At 35.1% G+C, this 13,114-nt stretch overlaps 1 protein-coding gene across 3 annotated transcripts in view; it reads right to left on the bottom strand.

The window, feature by feature from the left end:
- PTPN4 (protein tyrosine phosphatase non-receptor type 4) overlaps positions 1-13,114 on the bottom strand; it is a 121,923-nt gene that overhangs the window by 8,388 nt on the left and 100,421 nt on the right. For all 3 annotated transcript variants that reach the window (XM_076342929.1, XM_076342931.1, XM_076342930.1), the window contains 8 exons: positions 12,407-12,563; positions 10,737-10,903; positions 9,187-9,277; positions 9,041-9,102; positions 8,101-8,247; positions 5,729-5,857; positions 4,096-4,244; positions 794-929 (listed from right to left, as the gene is read on the bottom strand). In XM_076342929.1, coding sequence (XP_076199044.1) covers positions 794-929; positions 4,096-4,244; positions 5,729-5,857; positions 8,101-8,247; positions 9,041-9,102; positions 9,187-9,277; positions 10,737-10,903; positions 12,407-12,563 — 1,038 coding nt within the window. The remainder of the gene's footprint in view (positions 1-793; positions 930-4,095; positions 4,245-5,728; positions 5,858-8,100; positions 8,248-9,040; positions 9,103-9,186; positions 9,278-10,736; positions 10,904-12,406; positions 12,564-13,114) is intronic.

Here is a 13,114-nt window from a genome sequence, read left to right as displayed (position 1 = left end):
AAAATGTAAACATAAACTGCTCTCAGAGATATGCAACACCTAACTGACATAAATAACAAGTTTCTAAATCTGTTCTAAAACTTTTACAATTCTGAAATATAATACATTAAAGCAACATCGCAATTATCTCAAAAAACCCCAAACATTATAGATCCAGGAAAAATTCTAGCATCTTAAGATACATCAAATGTGAAGAGAGCACCAAAAGAATCCTGGTAGAAACTCACTTTTTTTAGACTAAATACACTTAAAATTACTTTGATATATCTCGCATCAGACTTAATTACACTGATTTTTAAAAATATTATTTATCTGATTATTTCCCTTTAATTGAGTCACTACAGGGCAGAGTTAAGGCTTGTTTTCATTATAACTAAGGCAACATAAAATCACTGCATTGCATCACTAAAGGTTTTTCTTGCATGTCTTGGACCTTTCTGTGTTTACCTTTCACACTGCTCCCATTCTTAACACCTGGAATCAGGCTCCTGCTTTCTCGACTGAGTAGTTTTTACACTACTGAAAATTGGCCCTTTTTCACATTAATTGCCAGGTATCCCTGAAACAGCTGCTGCTTTTTTCAAGTTTTCTTTGTAGAAATTTAAAAAATTGCTCCTTTCCAATAGCCTTAGCAATTTATTCCTGCCTGGAGCCAAAGCTACAGCTACACTGGGTGAAGGTGACCTCTTTGCAATATGATCAACAGCAAGTATATTAAAAATCCATTTAATAATATGACTAGATAATAGGAAATTACTCTTCTGCAACACAGAACAGCAAGTATGATACTCACAGGTGTTTGGATCATCATGGCTCTTTGATCTCTCATGGTTCTTACAATATCTAATGGATAAACAGGCTGATTGCACTCAATGAGACACATAGCTGTCTCCATAGTGATAAGAACTCCCGTCCGTCCAATCCCAGCACTGAAAACAACAACAAAAAACCCAAAATGGAAAATTAAACAAAGTGTCTGAAATACAGTTCATACTTAAAGACCTTCCTTCTCAAGGAAGAGATTGATTGATCTTTATGATTCGCATGCTATTAGGGCAGGGGTTAGACAGATAGCATCTGTGTCACTGGAAGCCTCCATCCTGCCTGAACAGAGCAAAAAACAGTGAGTGCAGAGTTGTCAATCCTTTGAAGAGGGAGTGTCTTAACCCAGCCATTCACTTGAGCAGAATTTAGAAACAGATATTTATTCAGATCATGTTATAAACCATACTGATACCTAGGATGATAACAAAACACAGAGATACCTAGCATACACTGTGTACTTTGTGTCAGTTTGACCATTGCTGGAATGACTGTTACTGGAATGTTGGGTTGATTTGATAAAACCATGTTTATGTTCTTTAAGTGATCCATACCTTCATATTTCAGAATAAGGAATAGAACAATTACTAAAAACCTTTGGAGGATGACAATAATGATAATTTTCTTAGTATTAAAAAGTACGAGAGAGATCTAACTTGTGTAGTTTGAAAAGGAATACGTAATAGCAATCCCTTTCAAGACACGGAAGAACCATAACACATACATCTCGGAATGGCAAAATTGTTAAGAGAGCTTACATGAATAATCTTTAGCTTAAAAATAAAACAAATCTAAAGATTTATCTGCATTGTTTTACATATACATACACTTTTCCACAAGTAGCAATCCTCAAAGACTGAATATTTAACTTTCAACTTGATAATCGGTTTCAAATTCAAATTTTTCATATTCAAGAAAATTATGTTGCACTTTTGAAATAGAAAACCAATGTTTCTCCATATTTGAATACAGGACCAAATCCGTATTTTCAAACACCAGCATTATCTCAACTCATACAACTAGTATTTCAGTCAATAAATGAAAGTGTTTGTTTCTAAATTAGTTAATATAAACATGCCAAACTTTGAAACTTAATTGTTCTGATTTTGAAGCATAACTTCAAATTAAGTCTGGCCAAACTACTACTTTAAATCTTTGCCCAGAAGGTGGCATTAAAGCTACTATATATTTCAGTGATATCATGAGAATTTTATGACAAGACGTAAATGTGCTGGTTATATAAAATTCTTCAGTAGCATTTTATATTTCTAGAATTTATACATACAGAATTTATACGCAGAATGCTTTATCAAATCCAAACAGGAACAGTATCTGTCAAAGAACCTAATGACTCATTTTACAACTTCAAAAGATTCAGAGAAGGGCAACAACAATGATGGAAAGTGTGAGAGTTTCCATATAATAAATATCAGGTAGGCTAGGACTCTTCAGCCTGAAAAAAGAAATCATGGACTGATGGAGGGAAACACTGAGACAGGATATGAAAATCATGAAGGGCATGGACAGGACGGGTGCCTCACCCTCTCATCTAGAACAAGAATTAGAAACTGTTCAACTAAACTAGTAGGAGCCTTGTAAAAATAAAAACAAACACATGAACACAAGCTTGGAAACTAGTGTTTTAAGTAGTTGAACATAACAAAAACCTTTCCAATTTCTTAAGGTTTTTGTTGCTTTAGAATCTCTCTGGGTTTTTTGGTTTTGTTTTTAAACTACTATTGTACAAAAGAAAAGTCTGCTCTACTAGCTACTTGGATTCCCCACACTAAAGCCGGCGGCTTAGTCCTGAAAACAAGTTTCACCATTTTGTTGCACTAATACCTTGTCCTATTATACTGAACAGACGTTAAAAATAGTGTGCATGCACCATATGGAGGAACTCCTGGGCTCCTTCGGCTTGACTCATTAGTGGAATTTGGTTATACTTCCCAACAGCCACCAAGTTAGGCCAATCAAGTAAATTATGCCAAACTGTGATACTCCCTCTCTTTTCTTCTGTGAAACATAAAACTGTTATAAATGTTGGTATTGAAATTATCAGTGTGGAGCTGAACTGATGCCTCATTGAGATGAATGAAACTGTTCATACTCTCCAAAGTTTTTGTTCCAGTGTCTCTGCAGACTTGCACACTTTATATTCTAGAAGTTGTATTTGACTGATATTTTCACTATTTGTTCACAACCATATCAACCAAAAGTACATCAATAATGTTGAGGAACAATATAATTTAAGACAGTGGCATTCTGGTACTGGTTTCTCTAGTTAATAAGATTCACCCTGACCAGCATAAAGAAGAAGAGATGGCAAAGCCAATTAAATACAATTTCTGATACACAAAGTGTTAGAAAGAGAAAACATTTTTCTTTCATCTTCTTCAATAAGAGTCTAGTTTACTTGTAGATTAGATAGTCTTTAAATTTATTTTATCCCGTAAACTTCTCAGCTTTTCTCTGAAACAGGAACAATGCACACCTGACTCAGGAACACTGACTGTCTGGGGAGTATTTGGGAATTTAGAGGTCAAATTTTATTCACAGAACTGCTCACCAAGAATTGGTATAGCACATGTTCATTTGAAGACATTTGTGGCATTATGCATTATTATAGTTTACTAATTAGGTATTTTAAAGGATTAAGACTTGGAAATTTACTATAGGAATGTAGAATGCTATTAAAAACTATTGCACAAAAAAACCAAAAACCCCACATTTCATGTGTACCTAAAAATCTGAGTAACAGAGTTATTTTAATTCATGACAAAAGTAAATTGTTGAGAAAAATGTGTTATCTTAATGTATGTATCAAAATATCACGTAGCCTAAGATTGCAGACTTGAGAGAAAGTGTCTTTTATTTGATCATTGCATATACCACCCACGTTTTCTGCTACAGATTATTTATACAGCTATTCTGGAATTTTGTAGAATTGTCACCATGGGGAAAAGGTTCCTAAGTATCTTTTGCCATTTCCCTGAATTATTATATAAACTGTTAGCACAAGCATTTAAACTGTAAACAAAACAAACCAAAACCAATGAAATTCCTGAAGAGATCAATGCATGTAGATACTCAAAATTTTGCTTATTGAAATGTGATTATAATTTTAAGTAGTTGTTTAAATGTTGAGTTCTCCTGTCATCCCCCAAAGCAGACACAATTAAATGCTTATTTCAACAACAAAGCACAGAAAAGCTATTTGATGATAAATAAGTTCAGTTTGATGATTTAATAAAGTTGGAAAAAAATGGATACCTGCAATGAACAACAACAGGTTCTTCTCTGCCAGCCCTCTTCTTTCGCACAAGACACACAAAATCTAGGAAATCGCTGGAATCATCAGGAACCCCGTGATCAGGCCATGCTATATACTGGATTTGGGTTAGTTGGCGGCTTTCCTCTTTCTAATCAGAAACACGAAGTTTATTCAAAGGTAATTCAGGTCCCATTAAAAAGAAAAACACCAAAAATAATAATAAAAAAAAAATCAATGGTACATTTACAGCAACTTGTACCCACAATAAAAGTGGCTTCAGGCAACTAGCAGCACTTTATTAGTGTTAATCATTGCTCATCCTGGATTTTATCATTACACTTTTTTTTCTTAAAAACAAAAAAGCAATCCACAAATGTTTACATCTTCAACAGGTTAAAAAAATTACACACCATGTAATAGCAAAGCAGTTCCAGGGATACCAACGATCTATCTGAACACCAGATGTACAAGGTGGTGGTCAAATTTTTAGCAAAACAAATTTAACAGAAAGAGGTACTATCTTACTAGATCAAATGACAGAACCAGGGTAGGGAGGGGAGGGGCAGGACTTTCAGACGTAATAGCTTTCCTTCAGACCCCGTGTGAACAGCAGCATTGTTTTAGCTTTATCTGCACCTCTGAATTTTGTCCAGCGTACTATACATAACATGCACAATGACTTTGTTTTCCACTCTCTCCTGCTCCTTGCTCTAATATCACAAACATAATCTGCCTCTGGTTAGTGGAGGGGGCAGACCGTACAATCAGTGTAAAAGCAGCATTTCAAAGAACCGGAGTTACCACACTTTAAATAACCTTTAGGCATGGAATCAATTTACAGAGGTTCCACTGCTGATAACAAATAAGCAATTGTCTGAACAGGACACAGGGAAGGAATTTTAACTGCAAACTGACTAAAAGGCAGCTCTATAAAACTGGCATCTCATCTGGTAACCCAAGCAGTGAGAAATGAGTACATGAACTAAATTCCAGATACTCATTTCCAAACACTTCTGAGATTGAAATGCTAGCTGGGGAGGCTCTGGAAACTACACGTGCCCTGAAAATCATGCAATGCATATTCAAGAAGGTCCTTGTTTACATGTAGTCGGCAATCCCAATTCATCTTCCTCTCAGCAGGATTTATCTTCCATCTACCTGCACATATACTCCAAGATGGAATTATTAAGAACTGTTTGCCTCTACAAAGACAGATTTTCAGTTGCAATAATGAAATACCTCTAGTGTCTCATCTTTTGAAAACATCAAGGGAATAACAAGTTTCTCAACTTTTTTAATTACTCTTTTTCTTTGGCCAGGGCATGAAAGACACCAGTAAAGACTTTTAAAACAAATAAATCTTTTCTGTGATTTAAAACCAATTAATATGATTATGGAAACTGAATCTTTGTGATATTTTGCTAGTGAAAGGTTTGTTATCATTCTAAAACCAGAATTTATACTAGGTAAGTACATGGCAATATGCGTAGTTTTCTAAAGGCTTCCAGAAATAAACAGTTCTATTTATGTGGATATGCCACCAAGTTGAGAAGAAAGTCTCATGAAGTAAGTTTTAGCTAGTCTGTGAGGATTCCACAGATTAATACTTAAAAATATATATTATGACTTTACCTCCAGATTAGTCAACGTCATTTCTCGAAAGACATAAGCAGGATTTCCTTCTTCTGAATGGCAGGTAATCTGGAAATTCCCGTATGATGAGCTTCCTGATGGCTCTGGCCAGTACTGATGGCATTTAACCTAGGGTCAACACATTTTTAAAGATGCCTGTGTTTAAATTCACAAAGTATTATTTTCATTCTCTTAGTTTCTTATACCTTTGTTCATTAAAGACTATTTTGATCATTTTGTAATCACTATTAATTTACTTACCAAATAGACTGTGTTACCTAATTATTGTTTATAAAATAAGGTATCGCAGAGATCTCCTGGCTCTCTTTTCAAGAGGACACATGCACCAGCTCTTGAGGATAGTTTAACTGAAGATGGATGCCTTTAACTTTCATTACAATTTTTAAAAAAGTGTATCTATAAATATTCCATCTTAACACTTGAATGACAAAGATGCTGCTTTATAAACATTTCTGACCTCCAAAATCCTAATCTAATCTTCTCAAAGCACATTCGTATGGGAAAAGAACAAATGGAAAAAAAAGCGATAAGCAACAAAAAGTTGCTAAACTAATGCAGAAGTTAGGGGGATGCAGATGGCGGACTTCAAAGACTCTTGATCAAGTAATCAAATGTGAATGAAAACTTCAAACACTAAGATTTTCAGATATATTGCTTAAACACCTAATTACAGAGGTCATTTCAGCTCAAGTGTACTTTTGTTTTTCCAACCCACCTGGCAATTCTTTAAGAGCAGCCAGATTTGCAGACTTCCTGCTCCACTGAGACATCCCGGCATGCAGTGGGATAGTGATGTCAGTAGCCTCATGATCAGCTTTAGAGCAGGGAGTCTGCCTACGGGTATAAGACAGATAAGTCCTTTTATTTCATTATTAAGCAGCTCTCCGAAGAACTCCACAAATATCATTATTGAAGGGGTGGGGGAACCTCAGAGAACTGCTCTTGCAAGTCTGTTCTTAGCAGATCTGCAAAAAACCCTCAAATTAAAAGGGCACTTGTACTGAAATTCCCTCTAATCATGTTCATTTGGGAGCAGGCAGCATCATGCTAACATTGAGTCACCGAAAAATGCTTTAAAAACACTGCAACTCCCCTTCAATTATTTTAATTATATTTAGAGGCCTGACCTCCCAGCAAATATATGGTTATTAAAAAGTTAGAATATAGACACACAGCTGAACTACAGTCTGAGTTGATCAGAACACCCACAACCTACTATAAATCCATCTTCAAAAGAAATCCTGAATGTGGAGAAATTCCACTAAACTATTATTCCAGGCTGTCATTTCTGTCACACACTCAGCTACTGTGAATGGTCCAGACTATAAACCCAGTAACTCTGCAATTACACTGTGTGTATGACCAGATTTGATTGTTTTGCCTGTCTCCGAAGGACAAAGATGCATAATAAACAAAGCTATTAAGGAGAAACCGTAGCTTAAAAAAAAGAAACAAAAGCAAAAAAGTAATTTATAACTCTAAATTTTTTTTTACACATTTTTGTATGCAAATGACTTAGAGGACAATGATTCTTTCATAGGATTAAACAAATGTTTATAGCCACAGAAGAACATTTTATGAAAAATTTTAGATTTCAAGCTTATCAAGGATTCTCTTAAAGACAGCCACCCAGGCATGGGATCTTAACACTACAAAGCTGTGTTAGGCTGCTTTAAAAAACTAATCTCTCTACATATCAAAGAACTAATCTAAAAAAACTGATGAAACTTCTTGGAGTTCCTTCATTTGAAGTTTAGAGAAAAAAAATCCTACAAAGGTAAATTCTGCTTGCTTTTTACTTTACAATAAAGAATCAAACAAAGAAGCCTAAAAATATTGTAAGAAATAGGTGAAGACTTCAATGTATTTCAGAACTGAACAAAGTTTAAATATTAGCTATGTTAACAATATAAGGATGTTTAAAATCTAAGAGTCATCATTGCAACGGAACTAGGAATGCACTGCCCTTATGAAAAAAAAGTCATAGACTCATAGAATAGTTTGGGTTGGAAGGGACCTTTAAAGGTCATCTAGTCCAACCTCCCTGTCGTGGGCAGGGACATCTTCAACTAGATCAGGTTGCTCAGAGCCCCGTCCAGCCTGACCTTGAATGTTGCCAGGGTTGGGGCATCCACCACCTCTCTGGGCAACCTGGGCCAGTGCTTCACCACCCTCAGCGTAAAAAATTTCTTCCTTATATCTAGTCTCAATCTACCCCCCTTCAGTTTAAAGCCATTCCCCCTTGTCATATTATATGTCATAACAGTATATTCCTCTAATCTTTTAAAGGCTAATCACCAACAGATTTTTAGAAGGTCATGCAAGTAGTATTTAAGGAATCTTTTACTTACTCTGCCCCGTTCAACTTGAGTCGTTAACATTACAACCATAGATGAGCCTTGTTCCCAAGTCATCTGCCAAAAATCAGGACAAGTGTTCGGTAATGGACCTTGACAAGCAATGTACTGGTTTATTATTGTGGAAGAAGGGATTTCCATCTAAGAGAAGACAAAGTCATTATTTTAATTCTTACAGCAAATGTAAGTCAGGCATCAGATATTTAGTATTTAGTAACTAATACATTAAAAAAGCATCAACTATATTAATTCTATTTATTATAAGTTAGTAAATATGGATTGGCACAGATAAAAATTCTTCAAAGTGTTTCACACATAAAATTATTACAAAGATCCAAGTACACTTCACATATTAACTGACAGTTATGTAGTTGCCATAATCAAGATTAATGGTCAAAAAAAGAAATGACAGACCAGCTGGCAAATAATTCAGGTGCAAACATTTCGTGCTCTGTGGGTTTCTGACACTAGCTTTTATAATACTAATCTTGGAATTTAACTTAATCTTAATTTTTTGCTCCTGAAAGGAAAAGTAGGTAGCCATAATTTTGTTGTTACTGACAATGGGGAAAAAAAAAAAACAAACAAAAAACCAAAAAGAGATGTAAAAGAAAGTGCTGCCAGATTAAACTTTACTGATGTTGAACACTACTGCCACATTAGTAATCAGAAAAGAAGAATGAATTCCTCTGATAGAGGGCTAGCTCCTCTTAGCATTTTTTCTTTTTCTTGGTTTCATTTATAAAAACGCCCGCACAAAGCATTAGCAAATAAGTATATTTACAGTAAATTTCAAACCATCTGACTACAGGTTTATCAGCCATTCTAGTCTGAACTAGATTTATGAAAATGTTTCTTTTTTTTAATCAACTTCTCCATTGAAAAACCGCAAAACTACTTACTGTCAGAAGCTCTTTTGAAAAATACTACTCACATTTATATAATTTGCATTGATGTAATCTTCATTACTTTTTAAAATAACCCGTGTAGCATCATCTGAAAAAATTTTAGAAAGATGTTACTTATTTACTAACCACAGTAAAATACTTTTAGAACACATATACAAACACACATACTTACAAGGCGAAATGTCTCTGTATCTATTTTTGGAAATGTTTTGAGGTAATCTGGCACAAGACATTGTCATTCCAGGCTTTTTCCTATACAGTTGCTAAAAGAGAAAACCGATGGTGAGACCATAATAGATGCAAAAGACCCATTAGTATATTATTTGTTTAGAGGTACTTTTTAGAACATAAACTACTGAGCAACAGTAGCTTCAACACACATGAAAATACTTTTCAAAAAAAAGCACTACAAATTTAGTTATGCTGTGGGATCACTGAAAATAATCAAGATGTCATCACAATTTGTTTAAAGACAAACAGAACATTAAGTTTCAAGCTTCCATAAGAACACTGATCCAGAGAAAAGTCAATATTGTATACTGGTAAGGGAATTGACTGATGCTGACATTCCACATGGTGATTTGGGGCAAGCAGATTGTGTTGTGTATAGGCATCTACCTACGTTGCAGTTGTTTCACTTTTTTTTTTTTTTTAACCAGATGTCCTTCCGCATTTCAATGACTGTAGGGTGCATCCTGGGCTACCTCGTGCTTTTCCTGCACAAAATCTCCTTTGAGAGGTTCCTGCCCTCTTATGCCTTAGCCACGCACTGCCACAACCCTTGTGCTGCAAACAATACCGATGAAGTGATCCAGGTTCAATCAAAAGCACTTTAAAAACTTTTAAACATTGAACCTGTTTGGGAGACTGAAAATGTATGGTTAAGGAGGGATTTTAAATCACTTGAGAAAATCTCTTCTTTCTATATATAAAAGTAAATTTTACCAAAGCTCTTAAAGAATAGTATATAAATATATTTTATAAATATACGTTGTAATACATAATGCTAAGTCTCCATTTGGTCAGTAATTCACAGAATTCACACTGCTGTGTTTTACAAACCTACCGCGCTTCCTGCTTTAAGTCTTTTGATCTCATGCATTAAAGATGGAATATCATCAAGGCACAAGTCAGTGGTAAAGAAAGACTACAGCTATCAGCAGCTTAGGACCCCACAGGAAGTGCACTGTTCTTTTGAAATATGTCATAAAAAAAAAATCAACTATTTATAAAAGACATTGTTACATTAACCCTTAAGATTAGGGTTATATTTTCCATTGGTAATTTTACCTTCCCTCATTGAGATTGTCCATAAAATGTCAACAGCTCATCTGTCATTCAGTTTCAACAGTAACTTAGATATAGAATGAAGGTCTGAGTACAGAACACGTATTTTGGTATACATTTTTCAATCTTCATCTCTGTGAAAGTATTTTATTAGCACAGGTCCCTGATAATCACAAAAAGCTGTAAGTAATCAATAAAGCTATTTATAACAAACAACACTAAAAACTAGTATTGGGATTATTCTATGCCATAAGTTTGCACACACAATACAGGATTGGATTTTTTTTGTTATTTTTCTTTTGAGAGTGTAAGACAATAGTTTTGCCAAAAGATGCTGACTCTACTGAAATTTAACTGAAATCTGCTCTGCTTAAAATAATTACTATCCCAAAAGACTTGGAACTTACACACAGCTACAGGCGACACTGTACTCACATCAAACTGAGCCAAAACAGTTCCAGTGATAAGCCCCTCTGCTAGCTGAATCATGGATTCCCTCAGAGCATTATCATCTTGATGGACACTATCAAGTGGAGATTTCTCAGGGATGTACTGGAAGTCAGGCTCGCTCTCCAGCTTCTCTTCCACAACATCATAGACAGCTATAACAAATAAAGGTATGAACACTCTGACTGAACATGCTGTTTGGCAAGTAAAATTAATTCTAAGTCATTTATTCAAAACAGCAAAAAAGACAAGTGTTTCTCCTGTAGAAAAATCCACATTTATTAACACACTGATTTTAGTCCCCATCAGCAAGGCCAAGTAGCCTTTACTGATCATTATAATCCACGACAAAACTATTTTCTTTGGTTTAATAGTAATTTTAAGCGAAAGCACATCACTGACTGCTAAAATTTTGATCAAAACTCACGTTATACCCTACCTTGTCTGATGTAACTCCCTAATCTCAGATTCTCACATCATGCCTCCGAAGTCATTATGGTTGCATTTACATTTTTACTTTTAATTCACTTTGAACTGATTTTAGGCTTCAGTAATTAGGGCAAGATGTGCAGACCACTTGAGAAAATGGCATTAATATATGCCATTATAATGCTATCAATGCTGTAAGCGTGCCCTGCCTATAAATAAACTGAAAAATAATATGCATCTTCTACTACACATAACAGACATATGCTGTTCGAAAGCCTGTTTTTAAATGATATCCCATGACCATAAAGGAAGAAACTGGCAACTCCTACAACTCAAATGTTTTTATCCAGAATACAAAGCTAATCAACACACAAGGGGAAACTCTTTTAGTAAATTTCTAAACAAAGCTAACGATTTTATCTGAAAAAGAAAGTAAGCACACAAAAACTGCAAGAGAACTTACACACAGAATGAGAACACAAGTAAGTGGGCAGTGCAAATAGGTGAATAACGGAAAAATTGTTTATGAGGTGGCTGAGGTACTCTCCTAAAGTAATTTCAATTATTCCAATTAAACATCATTATTTTTCATTTTGCTTTTTCCTCTGCAACTGTATTATAATTGGGATGTGCAGCAGAATTAAATCCAGTGACCATCTGCTGGCAGTGCTCCAACAGTGTATTTCATGAATATACTGCACAAGCTGTTATTTAGACTGCATTTTTAGCACTTTCTTCTGTTAAGCCTTCTCAAGTAGAAACGTTACCAGTCATTCTAGATTGTTTTAAAAACATATGGAAGGATTTTGCATATATCGACCTCCAAAGTCATCCAAACACTGGGTGTTTGGTGAGGGGTTTTTTGTTTGTTTGTGTTTGGTTTTTATTTTCCTTAAGAGAATAACAGCAACCTCAGAAACTACATTCAATATCCACATAGCTTTCTGGACATTTTATCAATGAGAGTGAGACCAAAATTTAAATTAGCTCTCTGTTAGAAATATTTGATCTCTGACTTTCTTATTAATTTTCAACACTTAGTTATGCACAGCTCCTTAGAGTATGGGATCGATCAAGGTTTGTACAATACATTGTGTTGTTGCAATTCCTTTTCAAGGAAGGGAGTTCTTTCTTACAAAGATGTTAAGCATTCCATCTCACCACACAAAATGATTAGAAAATGAAAGCAAGGTGTGGATTTTTTTTATTATTACATACAAATCACTCACCATTGGGTCGAACTAGGAGCACAAGTTCCCCTGAGTGTCTCTCACAGCTAGCTTTAATAAACATAACAACTTGATCATGGGTATGTTCTGCTATATCCCTGCCGTTAATCAGTACAACCTGGTCCCCTTCATTCAAACGAGGGACACAGAGATCAGCCTGCAAGGTGAGGGGGGGAAAAAAATAAATCTGTAAAACAAGCCATTTCCAGTTTCTCACCTTAAAATAGCAACTTAAAGTAACTATACTTGGGGACTTGAATCCTAACAGCCTAGTTGCTATAGTTGCCGCGCTGTATTCAAATGACAAATTTAAGTGTTACACAATACATAAGACAGTGCCATTCACATGAACAAATCAATTTGCAGCTGGGAGGTGACTGTAATTGTAACATGTCTTTCAGCAGCTGTTACTCCACTCCTCTGGTTGAAGTAGAAAGCTCCTCTGAATCACATTTTGTATAGGCAATTAAAAAGCAGGATGTTTTTATCTTTGAAGGGAACGGAGTAACATGGCAAAGCCTTGTTCAAATCAATTTCACAGGCTTAAACACTTCAGGTGTGAAATATCACAACTGTAATGGCAAGAGTAAGACAAGGACCGAAGACAATGCACAAATGCCAGTAATCCCAAAGAGAGGAATAAGGTAATAAGAAAATCATTATTATAATCATGGTCTAAACATCATTGCAGAAAAGAAATCGTGCCAT

Source organism: Aptenodytes patagonicus, chromosome 6, assembly GCF_965638725.1.
Source record: "Aptenodytes patagonicus chromosome 6, bAptPat1.pri.cur, whole genome shotgun sequence".
Classification (NCBI taxonomy): Eukaryota; Metazoa; Chordata; class Aves; order Sphenisciformes; family Spheniscidae; genus Aptenodytes; species Aptenodytes patagonicus.
Note: the sequence above shows the minus strand (reverse complement) of the source record. Positions and strands in the feature narration are given on the sequence as shown.